The 25000-nt window shown below is 39.0% G+C and overlaps 2 protein-coding genes and 1 long non-coding RNA gene across 3 annotated transcripts; 1 reads left to right on the top strand and 2 right to left on the bottom strand.

Annotated features, from left to right (window-relative positions):
* Window positions 1-5847: 5847 nt before the first annotated feature.
* Window positions 5848-17318, bottom strand: LOC110171290 (nuclear receptor subfamily 4 group A member 1-like). The gene is given in 8 exon segments (XM_055161196.1): window positions 5848-8151; window positions 8228-8406; window positions 8646-8848; window positions 10169-10329; window positions 11950-12079; window positions 13677-13823; window positions 13825-14474; window positions 17166-17318. Coding segments are annotated over 7 exon segments (1707 nt in total). The 5' UTR covers window positions 14470-14474; window positions 17166-17318; the 3' UTR covers window positions 5848-7909.
* A 220-nt stretch (window positions 17319-17538) lies between these two features.
* On the top strand, window positions 17539-19370 carry LOC129411202 (uncharacterized). The gene is made up of 3 exons (XR_008633186.1): window positions 17539-17741; window positions 18243-18366; window positions 19282-19370. It is a non-coding gene; the product is annotated as an uncharacterized LOC129411202 (long non-coding RNA).
* A 653-nt stretch (window positions 19371-20023) lies between these two features.
* LOC129411201 (diacylglycerol kinase alpha-like) lies at window positions 20024-24364 on the bottom strand (the record flags this gene model as incomplete). The annotated part of the gene is made up of 4 exons (XM_055161195.1): window positions 20024-22228; window positions 22615-22675; window positions 23156-23276; window positions 24181-24364. Coding segments are annotated over 4 exons (447 nt in total), but the record flags the coding sequence as incomplete, so codon positions are not given.
* Window positions 24365-25000: the final 636 nt, after the last annotated feature.

Raw genomic sequence — 25000 nt, 5'->3', positions numbered from 1 at the left:
GAGATGCTCTTGTTTTGCCTAGAATATTTCCTGCTATGACATTGAACTTATCTATCTCCATGGGAGAGGAAGGAAGGTGACACTAGGCCAGTTACAGGTCAAATGCCATACTGTGGAACATTCCAGGCAAAGCAACTAACCCCCCCCCCAAAATGCATGAAATAATGCACAGAATCTGGTATTTTTAAAGGATAGACACAAAAATTAGACAAACTAAACCATATCATTTCATATCGTCAACATAAAACTTTTGTTACTTCTAGACTTATGCAAAATTTAAAAAACAAACAAACAAACAAACAAAAACAAAAAAACAGATCAGCACTGCAATTCTTTGGAACTCCCAAATTTTTATTTTAATGACACCACAATGAGCCCAGCACTTGTAGACTTCCTCACAGTGGGAACAGTAACCTTTTACAAAAGTAATAGTATTATTACTTCAATAGCAATATTACTCAAGTAGGAGGAAAAGTTTGCTACACAGAAAAGAATAATTTCTTTAAAAAGTTACTCAAGTAGATCTCAGTAGATGGAGCTGAGTACTAGTCATCCACCCACCTCTACTGTGCAGTGCCCTCACAGTCCAGCGGGGGCAGCGCGTGTGGAATCGAGGTGTGGGCAGAAGAATAGAGGATCCTTCCGCAGCATTAAACAGCCTGACACAGTTATTTGCAGAGCAGTCCTTTAGTGAGAGACAGGTGCACACACTGCCAAACAGATTGGCTTTCCTCACCTTGGAACAATATGCTCCTCTGTACAGGACCACTCCCTGTGAGGCTGAAAGCACAGCTGCTGACAAACCACAGTCCTGTATTTATGATGAGGTGATGTAAGGTAATGTAGTGTGAACTTAATCGTCCTTCTACTGAGATATGTCCGCTGCATTTGACCCACGCTGCAATGCTACTGAAGTAAAAGCTGTCAGGGCAGTGTCAGGGATCAGAAGTGTATTGTCACATTTGGAAACATTTTTAAAAATCTGGTTAAGGTACACTTTATTGTCCATGTAAGGAAATATGTCCCATCTTCATCACCTGTAGATCTTGAGCTGGTCTTGGTCAGGACTTAGCTGGTGGAGTTTACTTATGGTGCATGTTTTGGATTATCAAATCAGGCTCTAAATTACCATGTCTAACCTTAATCCTCAACATCCAATCCAGCTTTAGTTCTAAAGCAACCAAAGTGAAGTACACAACAATAATTATAAAAGTCAATAAAAATAGACACAGGTTGCCAAAATACAGAAACATAAAAACACACAGGACACTATAAAAGTCAACATTAATCACAATGAAACATTCAAGAGAACAGGTGAGTTTTAAGAGCTGATTTAAAAACAGAAAGAGACTCGTGTTCCACAGTTTTGGACCCTCTTCAGAGAAGGAGTGGTCCCCTCTACGTTTTCTCTTTGATTTTGAGACCACTAGAAGGCGTGATCTGCTGACCTGAGTGAATGCAGGGGCATAGGGCAGGAGCATGATGGACAGATAGTGTGGGACAAGGCCATGAAGGCATTTTAAAATCAATTGGATAAGAGATTAGGAGGCAGTGCGTAGATAATAAAATGGGCATGAAGTGGTCTCTGCGCCAGTCAAGAGGCGAGCGTTTGAGCTGTAAACAAGTCCTGGCCCAAGTCCAAACCATAAACAAGCACTGAGACCTGTGCCATGAACACAAATGGATTACTTCCATAAGACCACACAGAGTCTTCTTTTACCCTAAACAAAACATCTCTGTGATTCCTCAGGTCTTGGTGCTTCTCCACTAACTATTCAAAATGAGTTAATCTGCAACAACTCATGGATCAGACAAATGGGTCACTTGAAGTGGTAAAACTTGTTGAAGTGAGATTTTTCTAGAAGATTAATATAGAAGTGTGAGTTTAGCTGCAGCTTTTCTCCACACCTGTGAATCAGTGGTTGGTTTGTTTTAACCATAATTAAATTTTCATCCAGTCCATTTTCTTTATAGCACATTTCATAAACAAACACTGCATCCAAAGTGCAGCACATATGGATATCAGTATGATATTCTGTTCACCAGCACCAGCACTGCACACTGAAGCAATAAAACTTCAAAATAAAAAAGTATCAGTTTGCTCCAGAGCACATGTCCATGTGCAGAATGAGTGGGGACAGTTCCATTGGTCTCTCCGACGCTGGGTGCAGAGAGGTGCTGAGTGGGAGACATTAGTGGGAGACATCAGCTGCAGAGGAGCTGCTAAACATGTGCCAAAGAGCAGCCCACTCAGAGCAGACTCAGGTCTGAGAGCGGGCAAGAGGCACAAAACACAGAATAAACTCAAAAGACATGAAACATTGGGCAGATCACTTAAGGTTAGCCTTTACTGTCCTGGCATTTGACCCATCCTTCAGTGGGTCACTGAGGTAATTTATCAGCAGCAGAGGATGCCGCATGCTTGGTCAGGACAACCTCAGCTGAAATATTTGACCTACTGGGCCTGTTTTGAGTTGAATGGGTAAATCTTAGTCCACCCAGACAGAGGGAGAAACTCTGTACAGATAGGCCTGGGTATCTCAGGAATCAAACCTGCAACCTACTTGCTGTGAAGAGAGAGTACCACTTAGCCTAGCCTTCAGGGTCTGGTTGAATGTCAGTGTTAATGGGCCTCAATGTAAAGCACTCTATGTCCACTGTGGCATAATGTGGTTAATAGTTCAGCCTCACAGTAATGCCTTTGTTTAGCTGTGTAACAGTAGTCCATGCCATGAAGTACTATAGTCTAAATAGAACACTGATTTGAAAGTACATTAACACATACTGTGTACCTCCCTGTGCATTGGCTCTCACACGCACAGCCTTAGAGTGTCACATGTCCACCTACTGTCTCACAGACAGGACCATATGGATTGACCCTTCATGTCCTGCTTGTGTCCTGCTCTGGTCCGCACCAGCTTGAGTTTCCACTGGAGCATGTTTCCACAGCAAATCACAGTGACACGAAGCCACTTTTACAGCCCTGAACATAATGTCTCAGTTGCAGTGCTGTTGCAGCGGTGTTGGACTTCACTGTAGCTGAATTTAGCCTGTTAGCATGTGGGGTCAAGGGTCAGCGGCGACGAAAGGGTCACCAAGCACGAAAGAGGGTACTTTTCTATGTATGGTGGAGGAGGAGGAGCAGATGAAGTACAAATAATATGTGGAATTGTATTTTGTTTCATTCACGTTTCAGTAAGTCATTGATTACCGAGCTCTCAAAAATGCTCTATTTGCATTTTTCTCAGATTGTTACGTCACAAATAAAACTCCTGACTTTTTAAAACCATAAACCATAAACCAAGACTTAGCATTCACTAAGGAAAAGGACATTTATTTTTGCATTGTTCATTCTTAGAGTAGAAGGACCTCCGGTACTTAAAAGATATTGAAAAAAGATATAATGTGAAAATAGTTATCCCAAGGTGAAGCTGCAAAATCCACTTCTCAGTTAATTATACGTAAAGTACTTTTGGGTTAAATGTATCAAAAAACACTTATTAGCTTATGAATAATGTTTGATTGATTGAGTTATATTTGAATGATATTACCACTGAAGTCCATCTCTTTTTCATCAGGGGCCATTGCCTTGAATTTCTGTGACACTATTATCAGTCTGTAAAAGAAAAGCCAATTGGTGAAATGTCTTGCTCATGCATACAACAACAATGATAAAAAACAGTGATACATTGTAAAACTCCCCTGATTTTATGAAGTATTAAAGTAATTACGTTATAGCAACGGGCTCAGTAGCAGTTTAATTTTAAAACAGTGTATTCATACTTGTTTTGCAGTGACACCATGCTGGGGGTGATCTGCATGTATGCCTCTGATGGAATGTTCAGCAGTTATGATGGTGACACAACGCACGTGCACTGCGATCTCTGTGTACGTGTATTTAAACAACACGTTTTCAGAAGCCTGTGCTCAATACGAGCGTTCATGGTCCTGTTTAAGTGTTTGATTTTCAACTAAAAGGTGAGAGGGATGAACTGAACTAACTTTATGGTCAGACTGTATCAAGATAAAGCTCAGATTAAAGTCTAATTTGAGTAACAGAGTTTCAGACAGAGCATTGCCTGCTAAATAAAGTCATACCCTCCCTGTCATGATTTCCACTAATAAACTGCCTCATTGACTGAATCCCTTGTTATGAAATCGCTCAGGTCCTGTTCCTGTCAGAATCAGAGACCTGCCATGTGTAATATAATACAGTGAGGGCAGCCCTTTCATACCCCACCCCGCTGCACAGCCTTTCCACTCATGGTGCCAGGGTCCCGGGACGCTCTGTACAGTAGGATCAGATGACAAGTTTGGAAGTATAGGGTTCCTCTGATTAAAACTGTGCCAATATTAACACCACATGTGACAGGACAAGTTGAAAAGAAGAGGGTGTCATGTCAGCACATTGTTAGAGGTGTATAGCAACAAGTTTTAGCATCAAGGTAAAGCAGAAAAGTGAGTAAGTTTTCTGCATTTGACTCATCCCTCAATGTCATTGCAAAGGGAAACCAGAGGAGCGCTGCCCTAGCACACGTTGCTGAATCTTCAGTCAAAATCCTGATTAGAGAATGAACCAACTGTGCATATTAGATTTATAACCCACACAGGGAGACTCAAACACTCTCTCTCACTGTGATATGTGCCAACTATTCTGTCACCAATATCGCCAATATCTGAATCCAAGTAATTAATCGAGGTATTTCTAGAGCCTAAACTTTAATCTCAGATGACTATATAAATGACTGATGCCATTGTGGTTAGAGTCACAACTAGTCCAGGGTCTATTACTTTATATGTTATTTATACACGGTGCTGTATGCTAATGGGCCTGATCGTTGTTACAAGCATTTGAACATTATCAAATTTGCTGCTTTAAATAGAGTGCTTAAATGCACCACTGGGACTCTCAGATAAAGGATTAGGCACCTGTTTGACTCTTGAACCATGTTATTATGGTTCCTAATCCAAACTGGAGCTGTGTTTTGTTTCATTCAATTATTTGAACAATTTTGCATATTCAGCTGGCTCCTCTCGACTTGGAGGAGCAGTGGCATTACTCTGAGTTCCTCCTGTGTAACTGAGCTTTTCACCCTCTAAGGCTGCGACCAGCCATCCTGCAGAGGAAAGTCATTTGGACTGCTCCAAAGCTCATGAAGGTAGGAACGTTTACATAGAGTGACTAGTATAATGTAGATAGGACTTTACTCCTTCTTCTCCACAACAGTTAGATAAAGCAACTTCATCAGTGCAGACATGTGTCAATGCGAGGCGAGACCATCTCAGGATACCCCAGAAGAGGAGAGAAGCTGTGGAAAGTTGAAGCTGTAGCCCAAAACACTTTGTTCAGTCTTTTGATGACATTATGTGGACACTATGTGTCCAGAAAGTGCTCCTTCACATTTTTAAAATCAAAAATGTATTGTGATCATGTCTGCTCTTAAACCTAACATCTGTATTATCTCATTATAGTGGCCAACCAGGCCCTGTTGTTTTCTCAAATATCCCCACTAGATGCTATCTACGGTAATGGCGTCTAATAGCGTTCCAGCTTTGGCCTAACAGAAGAAGAGCAGAGAGAACAGGTGAGTGTAAACAAAGGTCAGATAAGGGGAGGGGCCAGGTGAGGGGAGGAGCCAGGTGAGGGGAGAACAGGTTTCATATCTGCCATCAATTCATAGAAAAATCAAATGCAGTTACAGATGGTAGCTTTGATATGCCAAACAAAATGTATCTCAACAGTGAGGCTTTCACAGGCTTCAGGCTTTTTGTTGTTTTTAGTCTCATTACCCAAGTGTGCTAAAAACAGTGTAAAAGGTCTAAATAATTTTACTTGATTCTCGTGAATGTGATTTTGTCATTTTAATTTTAATTATAACTTATAAACTTTTTTTTAAATCAAGACAAACCAACAGCCAACAGAATACATTTCAACACATTACATTCCAAAATACAGTTTCTTGCATAATTAACTTCAAAAACATTCAAAATTGTTCCATGTCATTATCAAGCTGCAGGTAAAATAAACACGTGTCTCACACAGAAGTGCTTTAGCTGCTCGTTCAACTTCATAAGAAAAATCTCACACATCATAGAAAGAAATATACAGTTACAAAACCCTACAGTAGACCATATCTTCATTTCAAGTTCTTGCAATGCACCATGTGAAGGAGAGCTTTGAGGACACAATATACTTCAAACTATGAATTATTAACTGTTCATTTAAATCAGTTGAAAAGTGTAAGGATTATAATAATTTTCTTGATTTGTGTAGTTTCTTTGACTACTTTTGAATAAATAACCAATATTTAAACGTAAAGGTCCTGTATTACACAAAATGGATTCTCGTGAGCTATAATGTTAAAGTGGTGTTTCCTCCTCAAAAACATACCTGTAGTTGTGTTTTGTTTCATTCACACATGTTTGAGTAATCCTGTATTTTTAGTTAGTCTCCAAAGCTCAGAATGTTCTGTTCCGTCTTATGCTGTCATGTAGTGGTAATTTTGAAGTTAACATCTTCCTTTGACCTTCAGTTCAGTAGAGAGATTCCAGGTCTGAAATCCTCCAAATGATTCTAGTGAAGGTGTATGGAGTTTAAAAACACAGTGTAGTACTTCCTGTATTACCACATGACATCACAAGGTGGAACAGAGGGTTTTCTGTTTGAAAGAATTTAGCCTAAATATGCAGGGCTTGTGTGAATAAAACAAAACACAACCCCAGGTCTGTTTGTGATGAGGAAAAAACATTATAATACAGATCAGAAAACAGCGTAATATGGGTCCTTTTAAGACCCACTGTAGAACACTTGCCATACCATCTGCTCATCTCCACGGAGATAGCTAAGTTAAAGCAATAGTGTTGAACATTTCAGAGTAAGCAGCAACATCTCCTTGGAGACAGGCAGGTATACCTGTCAGGTCTATGGAGAGGCAAGTCCACATTGTAGGGTGCATGTATTTTTGAGTAATAAAACTGCCATAATGAAATATAATGTAATATTAGTTTATCTATTGTCTAACAATAAACAATGGGATCTGAAATAGAAATTACTTCCATGTAACAGGTTAAATAGTCATGGAAAGTAAACTTAACTTAAAAAAAAATCAAAACCAATCAAATCAAAATTAGTATTGTGAATTCAAGTCATTTTAAGCCATGCAGCGTGATCCTTTGTGCGGTGCATGTTTCTCTCTAGTGTGTCCTCTGTTCTTTATCAAGTTACCCAGAAACCCCTGCGGCTCCAGACACTATACCTGTCCCATAATCCTCCATGATTCTTCAGTCTGCTGCAGAAAGGCTATGTGCAACATGTACAGTAGAGTGGTGTGATGTGGGTTAAGGCTTTCCCAAAGCTGAGGTTCAAGACTCTCAGGGGTGTCCCAGGAGTTCTTAGAAAAGCAGCTAGATTATGAGAATTTTAAGGCATGCCATATTAATTGCCTCTCTATGAAGCCATATAACCATTACTGTTCTATAATATCTTAATTAACCAGAAAAAATAATGTTTTGAGGTGGTCGCTAATGTATCCATGGATAAAATAGGGGACACTGGGAGAAAAAGGTTGAGAACCACAGGGTTAAGGCACTTGAAGAACAACTCCAGGTTAGAGTTAAGGTTTACTCCAGTTACAGAGAAGTGGTGATTACTGGGAAATGTGCAACTTTGGTTTTATTCATAAACTTTGGTCCAAGATGAAGACTTCTTTGCTCATGTGTCTGTAAGGCTTTACTGTTGAGACTGCTGTTTAGTAGATGGCTTTGCTTTAGTGTTTCTGAATCCGAAATGGGGAAATGTTAAAACAGTGCTGCTTGTTGATTAGGATGGAGAGGTTCTTGGATGGTCAGGAGTCAGAAACAGATCTTCACATTAAGTGCGTTTCACCACTGGGTGTCCATGTTTGTGGTTTCAGAAAGGCAGAGTATCCATGAAGATCTTGTCGACGATGGGTGGAGGAGGCACCATGTCCTCCAGTCTGAGGTAGAAGATCCTCTGCAGGCCCTGGGTGCAGAGGGTGCGGAGTTCGGGCAGTTTGCCCAGCAGACGGGACAGGTAGTTGGGCTGTGACCCACTCACATGGTCCCTCAGACAGGACAGGAGCTGGCTCTGGAAGTCCTCCACACGCTTGGGCTCCTTCAGGCCGTGGCGGTCTGTGCACAGAGGGATCTTAGTATCAAAGCTCAGCTTTATTTATAATGACTATACATGTGTAACACCATGTCTCACCTGTGATGATGACAAGGGCGCAGAGGCAGGAGAACATGGACACATCCAGGTTCATTCGATGCAGACTCTGAGAGAAATCTAAAATGGAGTCGATCCAGTCGCCAAAGCTCCTCACACACTGCAGCCTGTGTAGCACCATACCACTGCAGAACACCAGTTTTTGCTGCTCTGGCTCAGACCTGGACACAATTAAAGACCAAATATATAAGGCTTTGTAGACTAAGACCTCAAATGTAAGAGAAGTCCAGAACTTTTTCACAAATGTTACTTTATAGAATGATAGATAAATACTTTACTGATCCTGAAGGAAACTCATTTTTGGTAGCAGCAATAAACCATAATAATAATACAGCAAAAATAATATACATATATAGAAGAATAAGATCATACAAGTCCACAGAGTTCACAGTGCACTAACCTGTAAGCCAGTCTGAGGATGAAGAGCTCGACGAATGCAGACTCCAGGAGCAGCTGTCGGTCTTCGGAGCAGAACTCACTGAATCCAGGGACATTTTCAGCCCAGGCTTTGATCACCTCCAGAGCTCCGGTCAGAAGGTCATAAAACTGCTGAATGTCTTCTGCATCCTCCTTCCCCGAGGGCTTGTCCACAGTTTCCTGGTACTGAAGAGAGATACATATGAGATCAGGGAATGTGATGAGTTTAGAGAGATAGAAATGTATTAATATCCCAATGGATATTTAGGCCTATTCACAGTCAATATTGATATTTTGCAGCTGATGTCATCAACATTCCCTGGGTTTGTGAAGCTAACTTGAGAAACTCCTCTGTCTGAAGCTCTAACACAATCTGAACATAAAGAATTGATTTAGCTGAAACTACAACAGGAGAGTTGATTTGTGCTGTTAAACAAGTCTCTCATACATAAAATTACAGTCACACTAGCATTAGCCAACAGTTTTTCAGTTAGTTACTCTGAAAATCAAACACCTAAACAGGACCATTAACAGTTGCATTGATCATAAGATCCTGACAATGTGTTGTTTAAATAAATTTAGTATTCCACCATAGATATAGGCTACCTGTGTGATGTCACTGCAAAGTATCAATTGTGAATATATTAATGTGCATATGACAGATTTGTTTTTAATAATCTAATTTAATAATCTTACCTAGTTTCTTCTATTTTTTTTATTTAGTAAACTTTTACTTCCTGGTTGACATGGGCAGAAGAACTATTTATTAAATGAATGTCTGAACAGTGAGAAAAATGCCTTGCTCATAAATTGTCTCTACATTTTGGATGGAATTATCGGTGTTGATGACAGAGGAAATCGATGTTGATGACAGAGGAAATTGGTTTATAACTAACGGCTACTTCCCGTATTTACTTCTCAACTTTTTTTACACAAACTGCCACTTAACAGATGTAAAACTATGATAATTATGTTCCACAGGTACTATCCCACCAACAAAGTAATAAATAGAAAAACATGAGCACTTGTCAGATGCATTTTAATATTTCTATTGGCACTTTGCAGCTGGTGGTGTGTAGCTAACTGAAAGCACTACTCTGTTGAAAACTTTTTATTTTAATCCAATCTGACCAGAAATCTGATTTAGATAGAACTACAATAGGTGAGATGATTTGTGCCCTTCAATGAAATTAAACTGCAAAATTAGTCACAAGCTCATCATTAGACAACGTTTTTTCAGTGAGTCACTCTCACATTTTTGTTGAAAATAATCTAAAAAACAGGAACATGAGCGCCCATATTGATCACAGACTCCTAAAAATTAAATACATTTTGCATTTTTTCTTGAGCTTTCAGACTATCGGAAAAAGTTTTTGCCAGTGTTTACTAAAGCATGCGTTGTGTCATCATGGTAACTGCTCAACAGTCTTCAAATACAGATACACGTAGCATGCCGCCAGGGTGATGTCACTGCAAAGTATCAATAGAGTTAGTGCCGATGTGTACCTTGGAGTAGTCGAGTTTGGTGGCACTGGGGTTGGACTGGACATGGGCCTGCACCAGAGCAGAGATGAGGTTGACGGTGGGAGCGGTGGGCGAGGGCTCTGTGCTTTTGGGTTTGGAGGGTAGTCGTCCACGCCGGCCCTTTAGACTGTCTGTGCGCACCACTGAGACACAGAGAGGAGTTTAGTGAACAAACTTATCATGATATTTATGAATCCCCAATATTATTCAACCAGTGCTTAACAGTGCATTGGCTAAATATGACTAAATAAAATATGCTAATATTTAAAGCAAAAATAACAGTATGAAAATATATGTTTTGGCTTACAGATTTATTACCAAGATTTACCAAGATTTACCAAGGCCTATTTACTGTAAGAGATATTCCTATTAAAATGACCTGTGGTTGGTTATGTTCACAAAGTTCTAGATCTAGAACTTTATGTTATAATTACAAATGGAGGGCAGTGGACTGTGTGACTCTATACATTTTCATTGATTCATTGTTTTGAATGACATAAATGCAAAATAAAAATGCACACATGTAACTTGCAGTTTTTGTTAGGTGACTGAGGGTCTGGTGGGTGGTTCTGATTTTAATTGTCAATGTAAGGTTAACGTTGCGTTCTATGTTAGGTATGAAACATTGATTGATTGGTTGATTATTTGATTTTGATGTATTGGGTTCACAAATTTGCCATAATAATTTATCTCTTTAAATCTCAGAGATGTTTCATGTGGATGGGCCCAGAAATAACAAACAATTCTACCATAAACCAGGTCAAAACATCTGCATTTTGACCACTAAAAGGCCTGTGCCATAAGTTTTAGTTTGAACTGTTAGCCCCGCCCACTTAGTCCTTTCTGACACTCAGATATTGCACCATAACTATTGCAAGTAACTGTGTAGGATACCCTCATGTGGTTGTTTGATTATAGTTCTCCAATCTCCGCCAACTACAAGCCTTATTTGTCACATCATGCACTATGACAGAAAATCAAGTGTCTGGGATAGTGTCAGGCAGTTGTTTTCCCCAGATTCCTCGTAACAATGTGCATAATTAAAGATAAAAAGCGGTGACCCTGACAGTAACTTCTGTGTTAGTTCACACACAAAAAAATGCTTTATGCCAATATTATGCAAAACTCTTATGAGCTTTAAGCTTTGTTGTACCTCATCAAAAACATACCTGGAGTTGTGATTTGCTTCATTCACACATTTGAGTAACCCTGCATTGTTAGGCAGTCTACATCTCCAGAGCTCTGAATGCTCTGTTCCACCTTGTGATGATATGAAGCAGTAGTTTTTAAGTTAACAGTTACATTTTGTTGAGTAGAGCATTTTCAGAGCTGATCCAAATGATTCTTGTAAAGGCATATGGAGTTTAAAAACACAGTGGAGACGTTTGCCTAAATATGGACAGTTTGTGTGAAACATGTGTGAATGAAACAAAAAAACAAAACAAAAAAACTCCAAGTACGTTTGTGATGAGGTACCAACAATAGTGTAATATGGTCACATTAAAAAAAGTCAAACTCTACCAGGAAATTCTGACTTGTTCTCCAGCCCAAGGCTAAATTATGAGCAGTTCAGAATGTTGAGATGTGAATCCATCCTATTAGTTTTCTTGTTTCTGCAGCTGGTTCTTGCTAAAGTTACAGTACAGTATATATCAGATGCTCAGAGCTTCAATTTCACAGACTTGTCATTGCAAAGGCCTCCTCTCCATCGCTAATACTCCTCATTGAAAGCTTTAGGGGACTGTAAACTGGACACACGTTACCTTCTTTGACCATGCCCACTGCTAGACATTTCTGGAATCGGCAGAATTGGCAGCGGTTTCTCCTCCTCTTATCCACGGGGCAGTCCTTGTTGGCCAAACACACGTACTTAGCGTTTTTCTGTACTGTTCGCTGTGGAAATAGAGGAAGTATTTATATATTTATATATATTATACATGTATTAGACGGGCCTGAATGAAACATGCTGCAAAATGAGGAAAGAAATATTGGCATCTCTCAAGTCTTTCTTGTTTTCATAAAAGGCTAAGAATGTTTGGTCCTGGTTTGATCCCAGTTTAGTCCGGATTTAGTTTTAGTTCTAGTTTAGTCCTACATCCATAAATCTCTTTAGTTTTTCTCTAGGCCTCTTGCCTTCTGGTTCTAACCTCTAACATCTGTCACCCCCATATTCACTATCCTTCCTCTGCCTCTTTCTACTGTGTATGTTGAAATGTACAAGCAGTAAATTTAAGACATTATCATATCCTCTGTGCCACTTGCTTATATTGTATCGCTCTGCCTAGAATATTCCATAGTTTGGCATAAAACTTTCCTGTCTCCATGGAGACAAGCAAGTGACACCACCAGTACAAGTTACAGGTCAGATCTGTGGAGAGGCTAGCAAGGCTGGCGCTACCTAGTGCCTCCACTCAATTCATGTCTCTCCAGCAACTCGGTCAGGAATCAAAATACAATAGACAGTTTGCAAAAACCCCAGAAGTGCAAGTATGCAAGTACGGGCACCAGCCAATTAGCAAGGAGCCATATATTCTGTGTTGTCAGCAGTTCCCAAGATCGAGGATTTAAAGCCGAATTTTATCAAGGGGAAAGACGTTATTGACCTTCTTCCTACAGGATTTGGCAAAAGCTTAATACACCAGTTAGCCCCGTTAGCGGCGCACTACATATGTCACGACCAAATAGCAGCGATAAGTTAAATGATAAAAAGTACCTGCCTAACATCAAGCGAATGAATTCTAACACTGCGAGGTCAGACAGTTTCTACGAAGTGAAACAAAGTGAAACCGGCTGATGAATCAAGCTATGGAGAAGCAACCTCACTATATATTTTTGACCTATGAAAACAGCAGTAATGAAATATGCATTTAATGGTATGTTGTGTAACTATAACATCTCAGGCAAAGCTACATATAATCTCCATGGAGACAAGCAGAAAAGTTGCACAGTGCATCTTTAAAAGAGCCCAAATTACACTATTTCCCGATCTATGTTCTAATGTTACTTTCTCACCACAAACATATCTGGAGTTGTGTTTTGCTTCATTCACACATGTTTAACACAGAAATCTTCTCTAACAGAAAAAACTCCCCACTGTTCCAGCCTGTAACATCATGTGGTAATACAGGAAATCCTCCTCTGTGTTTTTAAACTCCATACATCTTCACTAGAATCATTTGGATCATTTCAGGCCTGGAAGTACCAATCTCTACCATAGACTGTATATATAAAAAAGGAAGAAAAAGTAAAAGGAGCTGTTAATATTAAAACTACCACCATATGACATTAGCTTTTGAGATGAAGACAGACTAATAATGAAGGGTTACTTAAATATCTGTATGAAACACGACTCCAGGTATGTTTTTGAGGAGGTAACAAAATTCGAACATGGCTTGAAGCTCACAAGAGTCCATTTTGCCTAATATTTTACCTTTAAACATTTTAAGGTAAGCAAAAATATGATATAGTGCACACACACATTTTTATTTACCTTAAAAAATCCTTTGCATCCCTCACATGTGCGGACTCCGTAATGCTGGCATGAAGCATTATCTCCACACACGGCACACCTCCCCTCACTCCCCCCGTGACTCTGACTCTTCGGAGAGATCCCGGGCCCCTCCTCCACCAGGCCTGGGACTGTCTATCAAAGGGTCCCGGGACACTGGGGGCCCGTGCATTGACAACACGTGCTGCTGCAAAGGTGGAGGGGGCAGGAAATACTGTTCACCTGGCTGGTCTAAACTGGGGCTAAACGCACAAAATGACAACTGCTGCGTTTTGTCCGTGGACTGGTAAGAAGTGAACGGGGAATCCCAAACAGGTGTTGTTTGGTTTTGGAAATTTGGAGACGATCCTGTAGCGTAGATGGCACTTCCGTAATAATCAGATCCGCATGATGACAGGGTCTCATCCAGGAGCGCAAAGGATCCTGGGTAGCATCCGTAAACCTGGAGATCATCTAGTTTAAAAGGCTGATTCGAGGTTTGAGGACCAGGGCTGAATGAGGTACAAGGTATAGCAGGAGATGTAGTAATTTTGCAGGAATAAGTATCAAATTCGCCGACGTAAGCGCTCCCGACCAGCGTGTTGATGCTGGGGAGAGAAGAGTCCGCTGTGGGGTCTTCCTTCTGGAGGTCCATGAGGAGTCTGGAGCTCAGCTCTGAGTTGAGGAGCTCAGCGGGGGGAGAGGGTGAGGAGAGAGAGGAGAAAGAGGAGAAAGAGGAGGAGGGGGAGGTGAGGTCGTGGGGGAGGGAGGTGTACTGGGCTTGGACACAGGGCATCTCTGCTGGAAAAGATGGAAAACATATTTAAGGACATATTTCAAGCTCCCACAGTGAACAATACAGGACTACATTCATACTTCACAACTGTACAACAACTGACCCTTATCAGAATGAGAATCAAAGTTTTATTGCCATTATCAGTGAAATTAGGAACCTGTTTCTAGGAATGGTGCAACATAAAACACTACTACAACTAGAGATTACTTCAATAACCTTATATTATTATATCAGCTACAGTTTTGCAAAATTTTTGCTACTTTAACTATTTTGAAATCTTATAACCCTTTATTTTTGTAGTCTTTATTATATTGTAATATGTGAGCTATACTGTGTCCAAGTTTTTAATGCAGTAAATCTACTTAAAAGAGCAGATGACAATTACACTAGTAATGGATTAGCAACTCCCAATCTATATATAATCTATAGATTAGCAATCTATGTCTGAACTAAACGAACTCCCCCTGAGCTAGTTTCTCTCGACTCAGAACCTGTAGCTGCGCCTGACACATTTAACTATGGTGAATACAAACCAGGAGAGAAATATCCTGTAGTAACAAAAGTAAAAGTTGGCCTCAGTCTTCATTTCACTTCTTTTGCATCTCACAAAACTTTCCTGTCAGATACTACTACTACTACTACTAATACTAATACTAGTGCTACTGCTGCTGCTACCACTACTATTACTACTACAACTACTAATACAACCACTACTATCACCACCACTAGTGTTACTACTGCAGCTGTTGCTACTGCTATCAATACTACCACCACCACCACCACTTCTCTACTACTTCTACTACTGCTTCTGTTTGCTTCTGCTGCTGCTTCTGTTACTGCTACTGCTACTACCACCACTACTACCACCACTACTACTACTACAGCTACTGCTGCTACTATTACGACTATTATTACTAATACTGCCACTACTACCACCATCACTACAATCACCACCACTACTGTGACTACTGCTACTGTTGCTACTGCTACCAATACTACCACCACTTCTACTACTACTACTACTACTACTACTGCTGCTGCTGCTGCTTCTGTTGCTTCTGCTGCTGCTACTGGTACCACTACTCCCTCCACCACCCCTTCTCTTCTACTACTACTACTGCTTCTATTTGCTTCTGCTGCTGCTGCTGTTACTATCACCACCACTACCCCCACTCCTTCTACTACTACTACTACAGCTACTGCTGCTGCTGCTACTGCTGCTACCAGTATTACTACTACCGCTACCACTATGATACCACTACTACTACTACTATTACTACTGTTTCTGTTGTACATTACAATACATTGTGGTCCCTGTACTACAGCTACATAAAATTTCTACCACTTCAACTATTAGTAAAATGCAATGTACTAGTACATAATAAACCTTGACCTAAAACTTTTAATATCTCCCTGGTTGTTTGTCAAAATGCTGGTCACTATGCTCCCTATTTTGAGCTATTGGAGTGGTCACTGTTTGGAAAATGTGGTCTGAGACAGTGGTCAGATACTGGAGAGATTGTATTACACACTGTTAATGTCCCAAAGCCCTCTGAGATCTGCATGGGCAACCCCTTCACCACCCACAGGAGGAGGGAGTGGAGCGCAGGATTCTGTTTCAAATGGGCACTGTGCCAGGGCAAGTGGGTCTGATGGGCAAAACTGACTATACAGCTGGTACGAAGACGAGAGTCCATATACTGAAATATGGACAGTAAAAGTATATCTAGACATTTGTTATGTTTGGGAAATTCAAAGTTGTGTCAAAAATGAAAACAATGCATTGCAACTTTTTCATTTTTTATTTTAAGATCACATTTCAGCAAAAAGCCTTGATCAGTTCAATTTTATTAATTTATTTTTTCTTTCTTTAAGTCACAGTACATTTCTGGAAATACGCATCTAAGCCATATATTGAAAATTGCTAAATTAAAAAGATTCAGCTCTATACTTTATAAGATTTTTTAGTCTGAAACTTAAAATATTGTCCACCATAGTAGAAATACATCATAGGTTCATCGTTACATCATTCCACCAAACTTTATGATCAATAATTAAGCAATAAAAATCTGCAGTGTTACAAATTATTGTCTCAAAGTTATTACGTTGTCAAATTTGCAAAGAAAGTTCAGACAATATGCACTTAGCAAACATTGAAACAAAAATATAGGTTTAATTTGCTATTATTTTACATTGTCTATATGTAAATAAAGTTTTTATGTTTTTTTAAAGCACAAGTTAACAGTACTGAAGCACTGGAAATCTCTAACTAACTTAATCTTTGACTTGATATGGGTACACATGTTCGATACTGTACAACATGTCCACACCCCCTTTTTTAACTCACAAGCCTTAAACTAACTTACTGAATGGTTACATGGTTATTGTAATATAGACTATATGCATTTAAGTTGGCCAAGTTTCCTAAGGTTATAGAGATGTTCAAGTTAAAATTTGACCATTGCAAAGATTTGGTTGGTACCCAAGTTATGGCCTATATCTGCATATAATTTTTAGTATAACAAAAAAATTATTAGAGACAAATCCAAACAGCTTAAACTATTAATTAACTCAAGTAACAGCAACTTAATAAATAAAATGTAAAAAATACGCACATTATTTAACAATATATGACCAAATAGCACAAATAATTGACTCCCCCTAACCTGTCAGGCCTAATGCAAAGAGTAACTTACCTGTTTCATGAAAATATCCAGAAATTCTAAGTGTTTTAATCCACTAAACACCGTGTGGTCCGTGTCTCCAAGGGCGCAGGCGGCAGTAGCACACGCTCTAACCGGACACAGACGCACAACAGCGGGTCAGACCCAGGCTCGAACCTCCATCAATCTGGTTTTATTTTTGTCTCAGCTCAAGAGGCGGGACTTCGATGCTAAGTATGGTAAAAAGGCGGTGAAACGTTCCGGATGTGTGTCCAATCAAAAGGAAGTGTTACACGTTTTCTTCCGTATGACGCACGGTCGGGATTCCATGACGCAAGGGTCGTGGGAGCGTCTTGTGCGTCTAAATTTACCCAAAAAGAGATGCGTTGCTCACGTGAGACTTTTACTGGCTTAAAATATGACTATTTTGGATATTTTGGTTCAGAGGCTTTGAGACTAAGAAATAAGCAATATAAATATGCTTGGACATGAAATAAAGGCACAAGAGAAAGTTTGACTTTAAAAAAATTATCTTGTTTTTGCATCTTTTTGGATAGCGTGTGCATATTTCCTTCAAAATGTTTATAACCAGAGATGTGGAGATTCAAGGTACTATAGCCTACTACTATAATAAAAGAGTAAAAATTGAATAAAACTGCAGTTGATCATAATAGGCCTTTTTCAGTGGATATTATTTAACCATTAACTGATTAAATGATATTTCTCTCTAACTCAGTATTTACAAAGTATGCTCATGCCACTGTTGTTGTAACGTTTTCAAGGCTGATGGAGATCATGACTTGTTACTTTGAAAACGTTTTACAAGTTTTCATTTTCATTTTTTTCATAAAACAGTGGAATGGAATGTACATCTGGTCCCTGTCGAAAAAGATACATTAAGTTTCAAGAAAACTAATTAATTTCTGGATCAACTGTTGTCATTTTCATCCTCTGATACTTTATTTTACTGTTTGGCTCTAGTAGCTTTTTATTCTTATTTTGTTTTAAAACTGCACTAAAATGTTAAATATAATGCAATTAGCCTTCATATACACCCACTAACCAGGAGTTGGGTTTTTTGTTTGTTTGTTTGTTTGGGGTTTTTTTCAGCTCTCCTCCGTCATCCTGACCTGTTAGGGTGGAGTTTTTCACATTTCCTTCAGGGACATGAGGACATGGACAGGAGAATCCTTCAGCTTCTGACTGGTTCAAATGTATGTGTGAAACCACTGAGGTAATGTGTAACTTTTTGTTTTTATTTCTTATAATTCCCTAGATAAATGTGTATTCTTACCTGGTGCAGGCTCACCTCTCCACAGATCTGACCTTATCTTAGGGCATCACCTGCTTGTTTTAAGTTTAATGCCTGACTATGGAACATTACAGCCAAAGTAGTAACATTGCCAAAGAGAAAAAGAGGTGGGGGACCTTCCCCAGAAAAGTTACATAATGCGCTCTTGACTGATCTAATCATTGTTATCTGGACTAAACACTCCACACTGAGAAAAAGAAACAAACACAGGTCAAGTGTAGCCTCAATAGAATGTTTAACAAACACATGTAGGTCCTAACTTCTCTAGTGGCGGGTGTGCTATCTGCTTGTCACTATGGAGATATAATTTCTTCACCTAGACTGTTCCAGTATGGCATTAAAGTCATCTTGCATTTATTCAGTTACAGGTGTTTTAATCGCTACATAAAATACACAGAAAAACATGGGTTATTACTGAGGACCTGGTCTCCATGGACACAGATGGGAGATAACCCTTTACCAGGAAAGTGACATAGTACACCTTTAATGATGCCGTCATTACATTGTACTAAGTGATGCTAATTGGCTGTGTCCTCTGTCATCGTTAGGCCATTTCCTCTTCACGCTCTACAGTTGTAGACACCCGTTTGTCAACAACAATTTAAGCTCCAACTAAAACGCTTTAATGTCCGTTCTCCAAAACAGAATCACCACAACACGGCTCTCCTAACATGCCCCAGGGGGAGCTCTGGGCGTGAAACAGGTTTATTTTTAAGAGTGTGACGAGTGAGAAGGGCCAGGCAAAACAGGACAGCCATGAGCACCTCCCTATGGACACAAACTACTCGGAAACTGCGCTGAGCTAATGCTACGCTGACGCCTTGTTTTTAAATACAGAAGGATGGACGCCCACATGACTGAATCACACAAGGGCAATCCCAGGGTTACCACTTCTGTTATTGAAGAGGGGACTTTTAAGACTGCAGAGGAAGTTGGATCATTGTGTTTGCCTTGGATCTAGAATACACACTCCTTTAATACTTTAAGAAGATGTGAGTCTGGTCACTGCTGAATCTGTTTTCAGATGGGTGTGATTGACAGGCGTATTAACCAATCAGAGACACACATGGTCAGCCCTATCAAAATAAATATGGCTGCTATCTATGTTTCTGGTGTCTGATCTACTGGTGAAAGAAAAAAATCTAATAAACTTCCAGATAATAACCTTAAAGCAGACCTATTCTGCAAAATTTACTTTTCTGAGCTTTTTACCATGTTATAGTTGTTTCCCCTTTTCACTAAAGCTCTCGAAGATGTGTACGTGCATGTTTGAGTGATCTTTAACCATTTATTTTCAAGACATCTGGCAGATCAACACCCGTATTTCCCGCCCCCAGCACACGCCCACTGTGACGATGTAGGATTCATCAGTGTTTCCTAGGAACTTCGTAGTTGCTCACTCTTTGTTTTTGACGTTTATGGTGACGTCAGCTCCCACTGGGCACCTCAGTTTTCTAACACAGACGTCTTTTCTTCAGTCGTTTCAGTTCAATATTGTGATTTAAATTGTGCAGATTATAACGGAATAATCGATGGATGTTGTAGATTCTAACTATGTAGCAGACACAAGCACAGTATGTCTTCTTTAAAACATGACAAACTTGATTTTATTGGATAATCAGACCACATCACAGACATACAGCAGAACAGTGAACTAACAAAACACTTTTCTCAATCTCAGCTGATCCACAACTAATTCACTTTCCACTATTGTTTCCATTGTTATAAATCTTACTAGCTTATACAATGTGCATTTTGCAGACTGGCACCATCCGAAAATTCAAGACTTTGTAACAGTTTAAAAAAAAAACATTTAGAGGAAATATACATAAAAAAGACAGAAGTTACAAAGAGGTACATAGTGATGGAGGCCCTAAATGTAATTATACTAGTACTAATACTAACAGTACTGATATACTACTTTTGGCCACGTTAGCCGAGTGTTTCACATTATTAAAGATGCACTGTGTAATTCATCTTCTGGTCTCCATGGATATGTTATTGCATTGACTGGAATATTCCACAGTATGGCATTTAACTTATCTGTCTGGAGTTGATTAAACTGCAGGTGTTTTATTCCTTGAAAATGCTTTGAAAAACATGTATTCAAATTGCAAGTGGGCTCGCCTCTCCACAGACATGACCTGTAGCATGACCTGCTTGGCTCCATAGAAACAGAACAGTTTAATGCCATACCGTGTAACATTTTATCTAGGCAAAACTAAAATATCCACTACCAGAAATGCTACATAATGCATCTTTAAAATAATGTGTGTCTAGGGAAAGCACTTGCCAACAGAGGGAGCAAGGGGCCAGTCGCTGGATGTGTTCTGAGGAGTGAAGCAAGTTAAAATAAAGCTAAAAACAATAGCTGCTAAGTGCTTTAATGTTGGGAGGCAGTTTCGGTGCAGAAAGTAATGACATCACAAGGTGGGACTAGCTTTAAACGAGGGACGAGATAAAGCTACAGCTATATTCTTGAGGAGAACACAAAACACTTTCCATTTATGATTATAGTTTAGGCCTTTAGGGACATTTAAACCAAATATCTACTAGAGTTGTCACAATACTAACATTTCAAACTCAATTTCAATACTAAGGAATAGATTCAATACTCAATACAGATTCTGATAACACAATCATTAAAAATAATCTTTCTTTAGACAATACAATCTGATTTTCGTAATAATTTTAGTATTGATTAGTCTGATTTTCAACACTTTTGACAACCCTAATATCTACTGAAAGCCACCAAAGCACAAACATAAGAGATTAAAGCGAAGCTGAGACAAACTTAAGACATCCACTTACTATAAAACTTTAATTGATTGCATTTAAATAACCTCCATTAGCTACCAGCTTAACTAAATTTTTTTTAGATGTTACTCTTTACATTTTTACTGCTATAATGTTGGCACCAAAATTGTAGGAATATTCATTGTGAAAATCACATTTTTGGTCTTAAAGCTGGGGTACTCGACTTGGTACTGTTTTTATGACACAGTAAAAGCTTGCCTGGGATCCAGAATACTCACCTCTCCAATACTTCATGAAGATGTGAGTCTGGTCACCGGTGAATCTCCCCGAGTTCAGATGGGCATCATTGACAGGTGTTACAGAATTAGAGTATCAGTTAAAGGTCCTAGATCACACAAAATTGACTCTTGTGAGATTTAAGCCATGTTATAATGTTGTTACCTCATCAAAAACATACCTGGAGTTGGGTTTTGTTTCATTCACACATTTGTTTTCAAGTTCTCCTTTTACCTTTAGTTCAGTAGAGAATGGCAACTGCAGGGCTGAAATCATCCAAATTATTCTAATGAAGGAGTTTTAAAAACATAGTGTAGCTTTTCCTGTATTACCACATGACATCACAAGGTGGAGTGTTTTCAGTTTGAGAGAAGGACGCAGCCTAATTATGCAGAGTTTATATGTTCAACATGTGTGAATGAAACAAAACACAACTCTGGGTCTGTTTTTGTTGCAGAAATAACATTATAACATAGATTAGAAAAGAGTGTAAGGCCTTTTAAAACTACCTACTACTTTCTCCACTTGAAAATCAGGTACACCAGCTTTAAGTCACAGTTGCTCTTAATTATAATATATATCGTCATAGTAACACAGATCGGTTAAGTTAACTTTAGCAAACATTTACATTTTTATTGCAGCCAAAGAAGAGTGCTATTTTGAGTTTCTTTTATTTGAGGTGGAAGAAGCCAGAAGGTTTGGTCGGTGCAGCCATCAGCATGTTTGCCTGGTTCTTGTGAGTTATATAGATCTAAAATATCATAAAAAACAAATGTTACACCTTCTATACAAACAAAATGTTCACTTATTACAAAATTATGTGAATATTTGGTACAGAGGAGGGACAATGAATATTTGGTACAGAGGAAGGACAGTGAATTTTTGGTACAGAGGAAGGACAATGAATATTTGGTACAGAGAAAGGACAATTAATATTTGGTACAGAGGAAAGACAGTGAATATTTGGTACAGAGGAAGGACAGTGAATTTTTGGTACAGAGGAAGGACAGTGAATATTTGGTACAGAGAAAGGACAATTAATATTTGGTACAGAGGAGGGACAGTGAATGGTAAAAGGTTCAATAATTACAACAAAAGTCAAATGATATGGGTAGTTGTAGTATTATCATCACTCACAGTACATGGAGGTTGCATCCAGGGTTCTCCATCAATTTGCATTGGCAGTGCTTTGATTGTCCTGAAGGAAGATATAAGCAAAGTATTCAGAATGAGATTAAACAGCATAGCTTTGTGTGGTATAGAATATTAAAGAGGGGGTATTACACTTCTGTGGGGTATTAACTGCTAACACATAACATATTTAGATCGCCATACTATCTTTTATTGTTTTGAAAATGTTATATTTTTATTGATTGATTTGATTGCATTTAATTGACCTCCATGAGCTATCAGCTATTCTTCCCGGAGACCTATGTAGCATGTTTTGATTTTAAAATAGGCCTGGGTGAGATTGCAAAATAACTCAAACACACATGGATGAAATTTAAAACCTCTTCAGGCATGTTTCTGATGAGATATCAACACTATAACATGGCAGAAAGCTAAATTTTGCATAATACTCCCTCTTTAATAAATGTATGTAGACAATAATGTATGTAGACAATAATTAATTGTATGTAGACAGAAACCCATTTCAGTTATTCTTGTGTTACTCGACCTGATGGTGATCTGAGAAGTCTGAGCCAGTCTTTGTCCTGCAGACTTCAGTCCAGTGTAGATCTGTCCCATCTCTATGGCCCCTCCCAGACCCACCACCTCCAGGCGCCTGTCGCTCATGTCTGAAAAAAACAGGACAATATCATCTTATGACAATGTTATATGATAATATTCCCTTACACAGTGATGCTGATTTTATCTGAAAATATCTAGATAAATAAATAAAAGACATGATAGTAATACAGAAATAGGGTGGAGTGTTCCAGAAGTGTAGAGAATAGGGGTGTAACAATATCCAAGTATCACAATACAATGTCGTTATGGTATGAACCTCACGGTACGATATTTATTGCAATATCGTGGGAAACTCACCATATGATGGGGAGGCTCACTATGGGATATAACAATATCGAAATCTCTCAGTACGATATTTTCACGATACACATCTCACAATACGATATTTATTGCAATATTTTGTGGAGGCGAGCAAACAAAACTGTTAATATGCTACTTTTTCCTCTTAAAGTGCCTTGACAAGACTTAATGCAAAGAACTAAGACTTAAAAGTGTTTAGAACTGTTATTTCTTTTTGTAGTCTGCACTGAAATGGAGTAAAGGGTCCTGGTCTATGTAGTTCCCTCTGTTTATTGCTGCACCATAACTCTTAATTTAACCAAAGAGACTTGTAATTCGATATATTGTGATGGCCTACGATAGATATTATTGTGACAACTTTGACGGTACGATATCACGATATTTCGGTTATTGCTACAGCCCTAGTAGAGAAGGTTTCAGACATCCACACTCTTTTTTAAATGAAGATGTTGGATGAGAGCCAAAATGTCTTGATTTCAAAACAGTTCCAATATTATAACTTTAAATATCGAGACCAAAAACAGCATTTATTTCCTTTAAACTAAAAGAAAATAAGACAAAATGGATCCAAATGTGTTATGTAGCTGTATGTCATCCCTCAAAATTACATCAGTTGCAAAGTGTCAATACTTAAGACCTTTTGTGTCTGACCTTGAGAAACAGTTTTGAGGAGCTCTGGGTCCATGATGACTTCTGGGGTTGGCCCCTGGTTCGAGCCCCCCTCTGGTTTCCTGGACTCCCCCCAGAGGTTGGAGCCACCGTGCATACTGGGAATGTTCAGGACAGCAATGCCCTCGAGAGTGGCCGTGCTCAAATCAAGCTGTTTGCCACAGCACTGCAGAAAACACAATAAGGTTACGAGGATTACCGCTAAACTGTCAATCAATGTATACTCAAAGGTCTGAATACTGCAGCTAAATCTAACCCTGATCACTTTACCTAAAGCTTAATGACAGGTGTATTTTAAAATCTGTTAAACCATTTTATGAAAACTAAAACGACATAAGAAAGACGTCATTGTTTTTCATATCTTTTCTTGCCCAGTGACAGTTTCGTAACGGTTTCATAACTGTTTTGTTGGTTATAATTGACATATGATGCTAAAATTTCTAACTCAAATTTGATACTAAGTAATAGACTCAATACTCGATACAGATTCTGATACCACAGTGATAATATTTAGACAATAGAAATCTTATATCTGTTTTAGATCTGTGTACTCCCTCAGTGGTCCATAGTGGTCCATGGCCATATACTAGTCTATGCGCTCTTATATCTGATCTGATACAGCTCAAGATCATTCTAAAGCAATTCAGGAAAGGTTCATTTCTGTCCTGTAAATGTGACTTCTTTAGTATCGATACCTGCTCAAATGAATATCGAGTTTTGGTACTAGGTTTGGTATCGATTAGTATCTGATTTTTGATACTCTGGATAACCCTACTTCCTGTTCAAAACTGGAGAACACATT

Source organism: Boleophthalmus pectinirostris, unplaced genomic scaffold, assembly GCF_026225935.1.
Source record: "Boleophthalmus pectinirostris isolate CB_2022bp ecotype Guang Dong unplaced genomic scaffold, ASM2622593v1 HiC_scaffold_384, whole genome shotgun sequence".
NCBI classification, from domain to species: Eukaryota; Metazoa; Chordata; class Actinopteri; order Gobiiformes; family Gobiidae; genus Boleophthalmus; species Boleophthalmus pectinirostris.
This window is presented reverse-complemented; position numbering and strand designations above follow the sequence as displayed.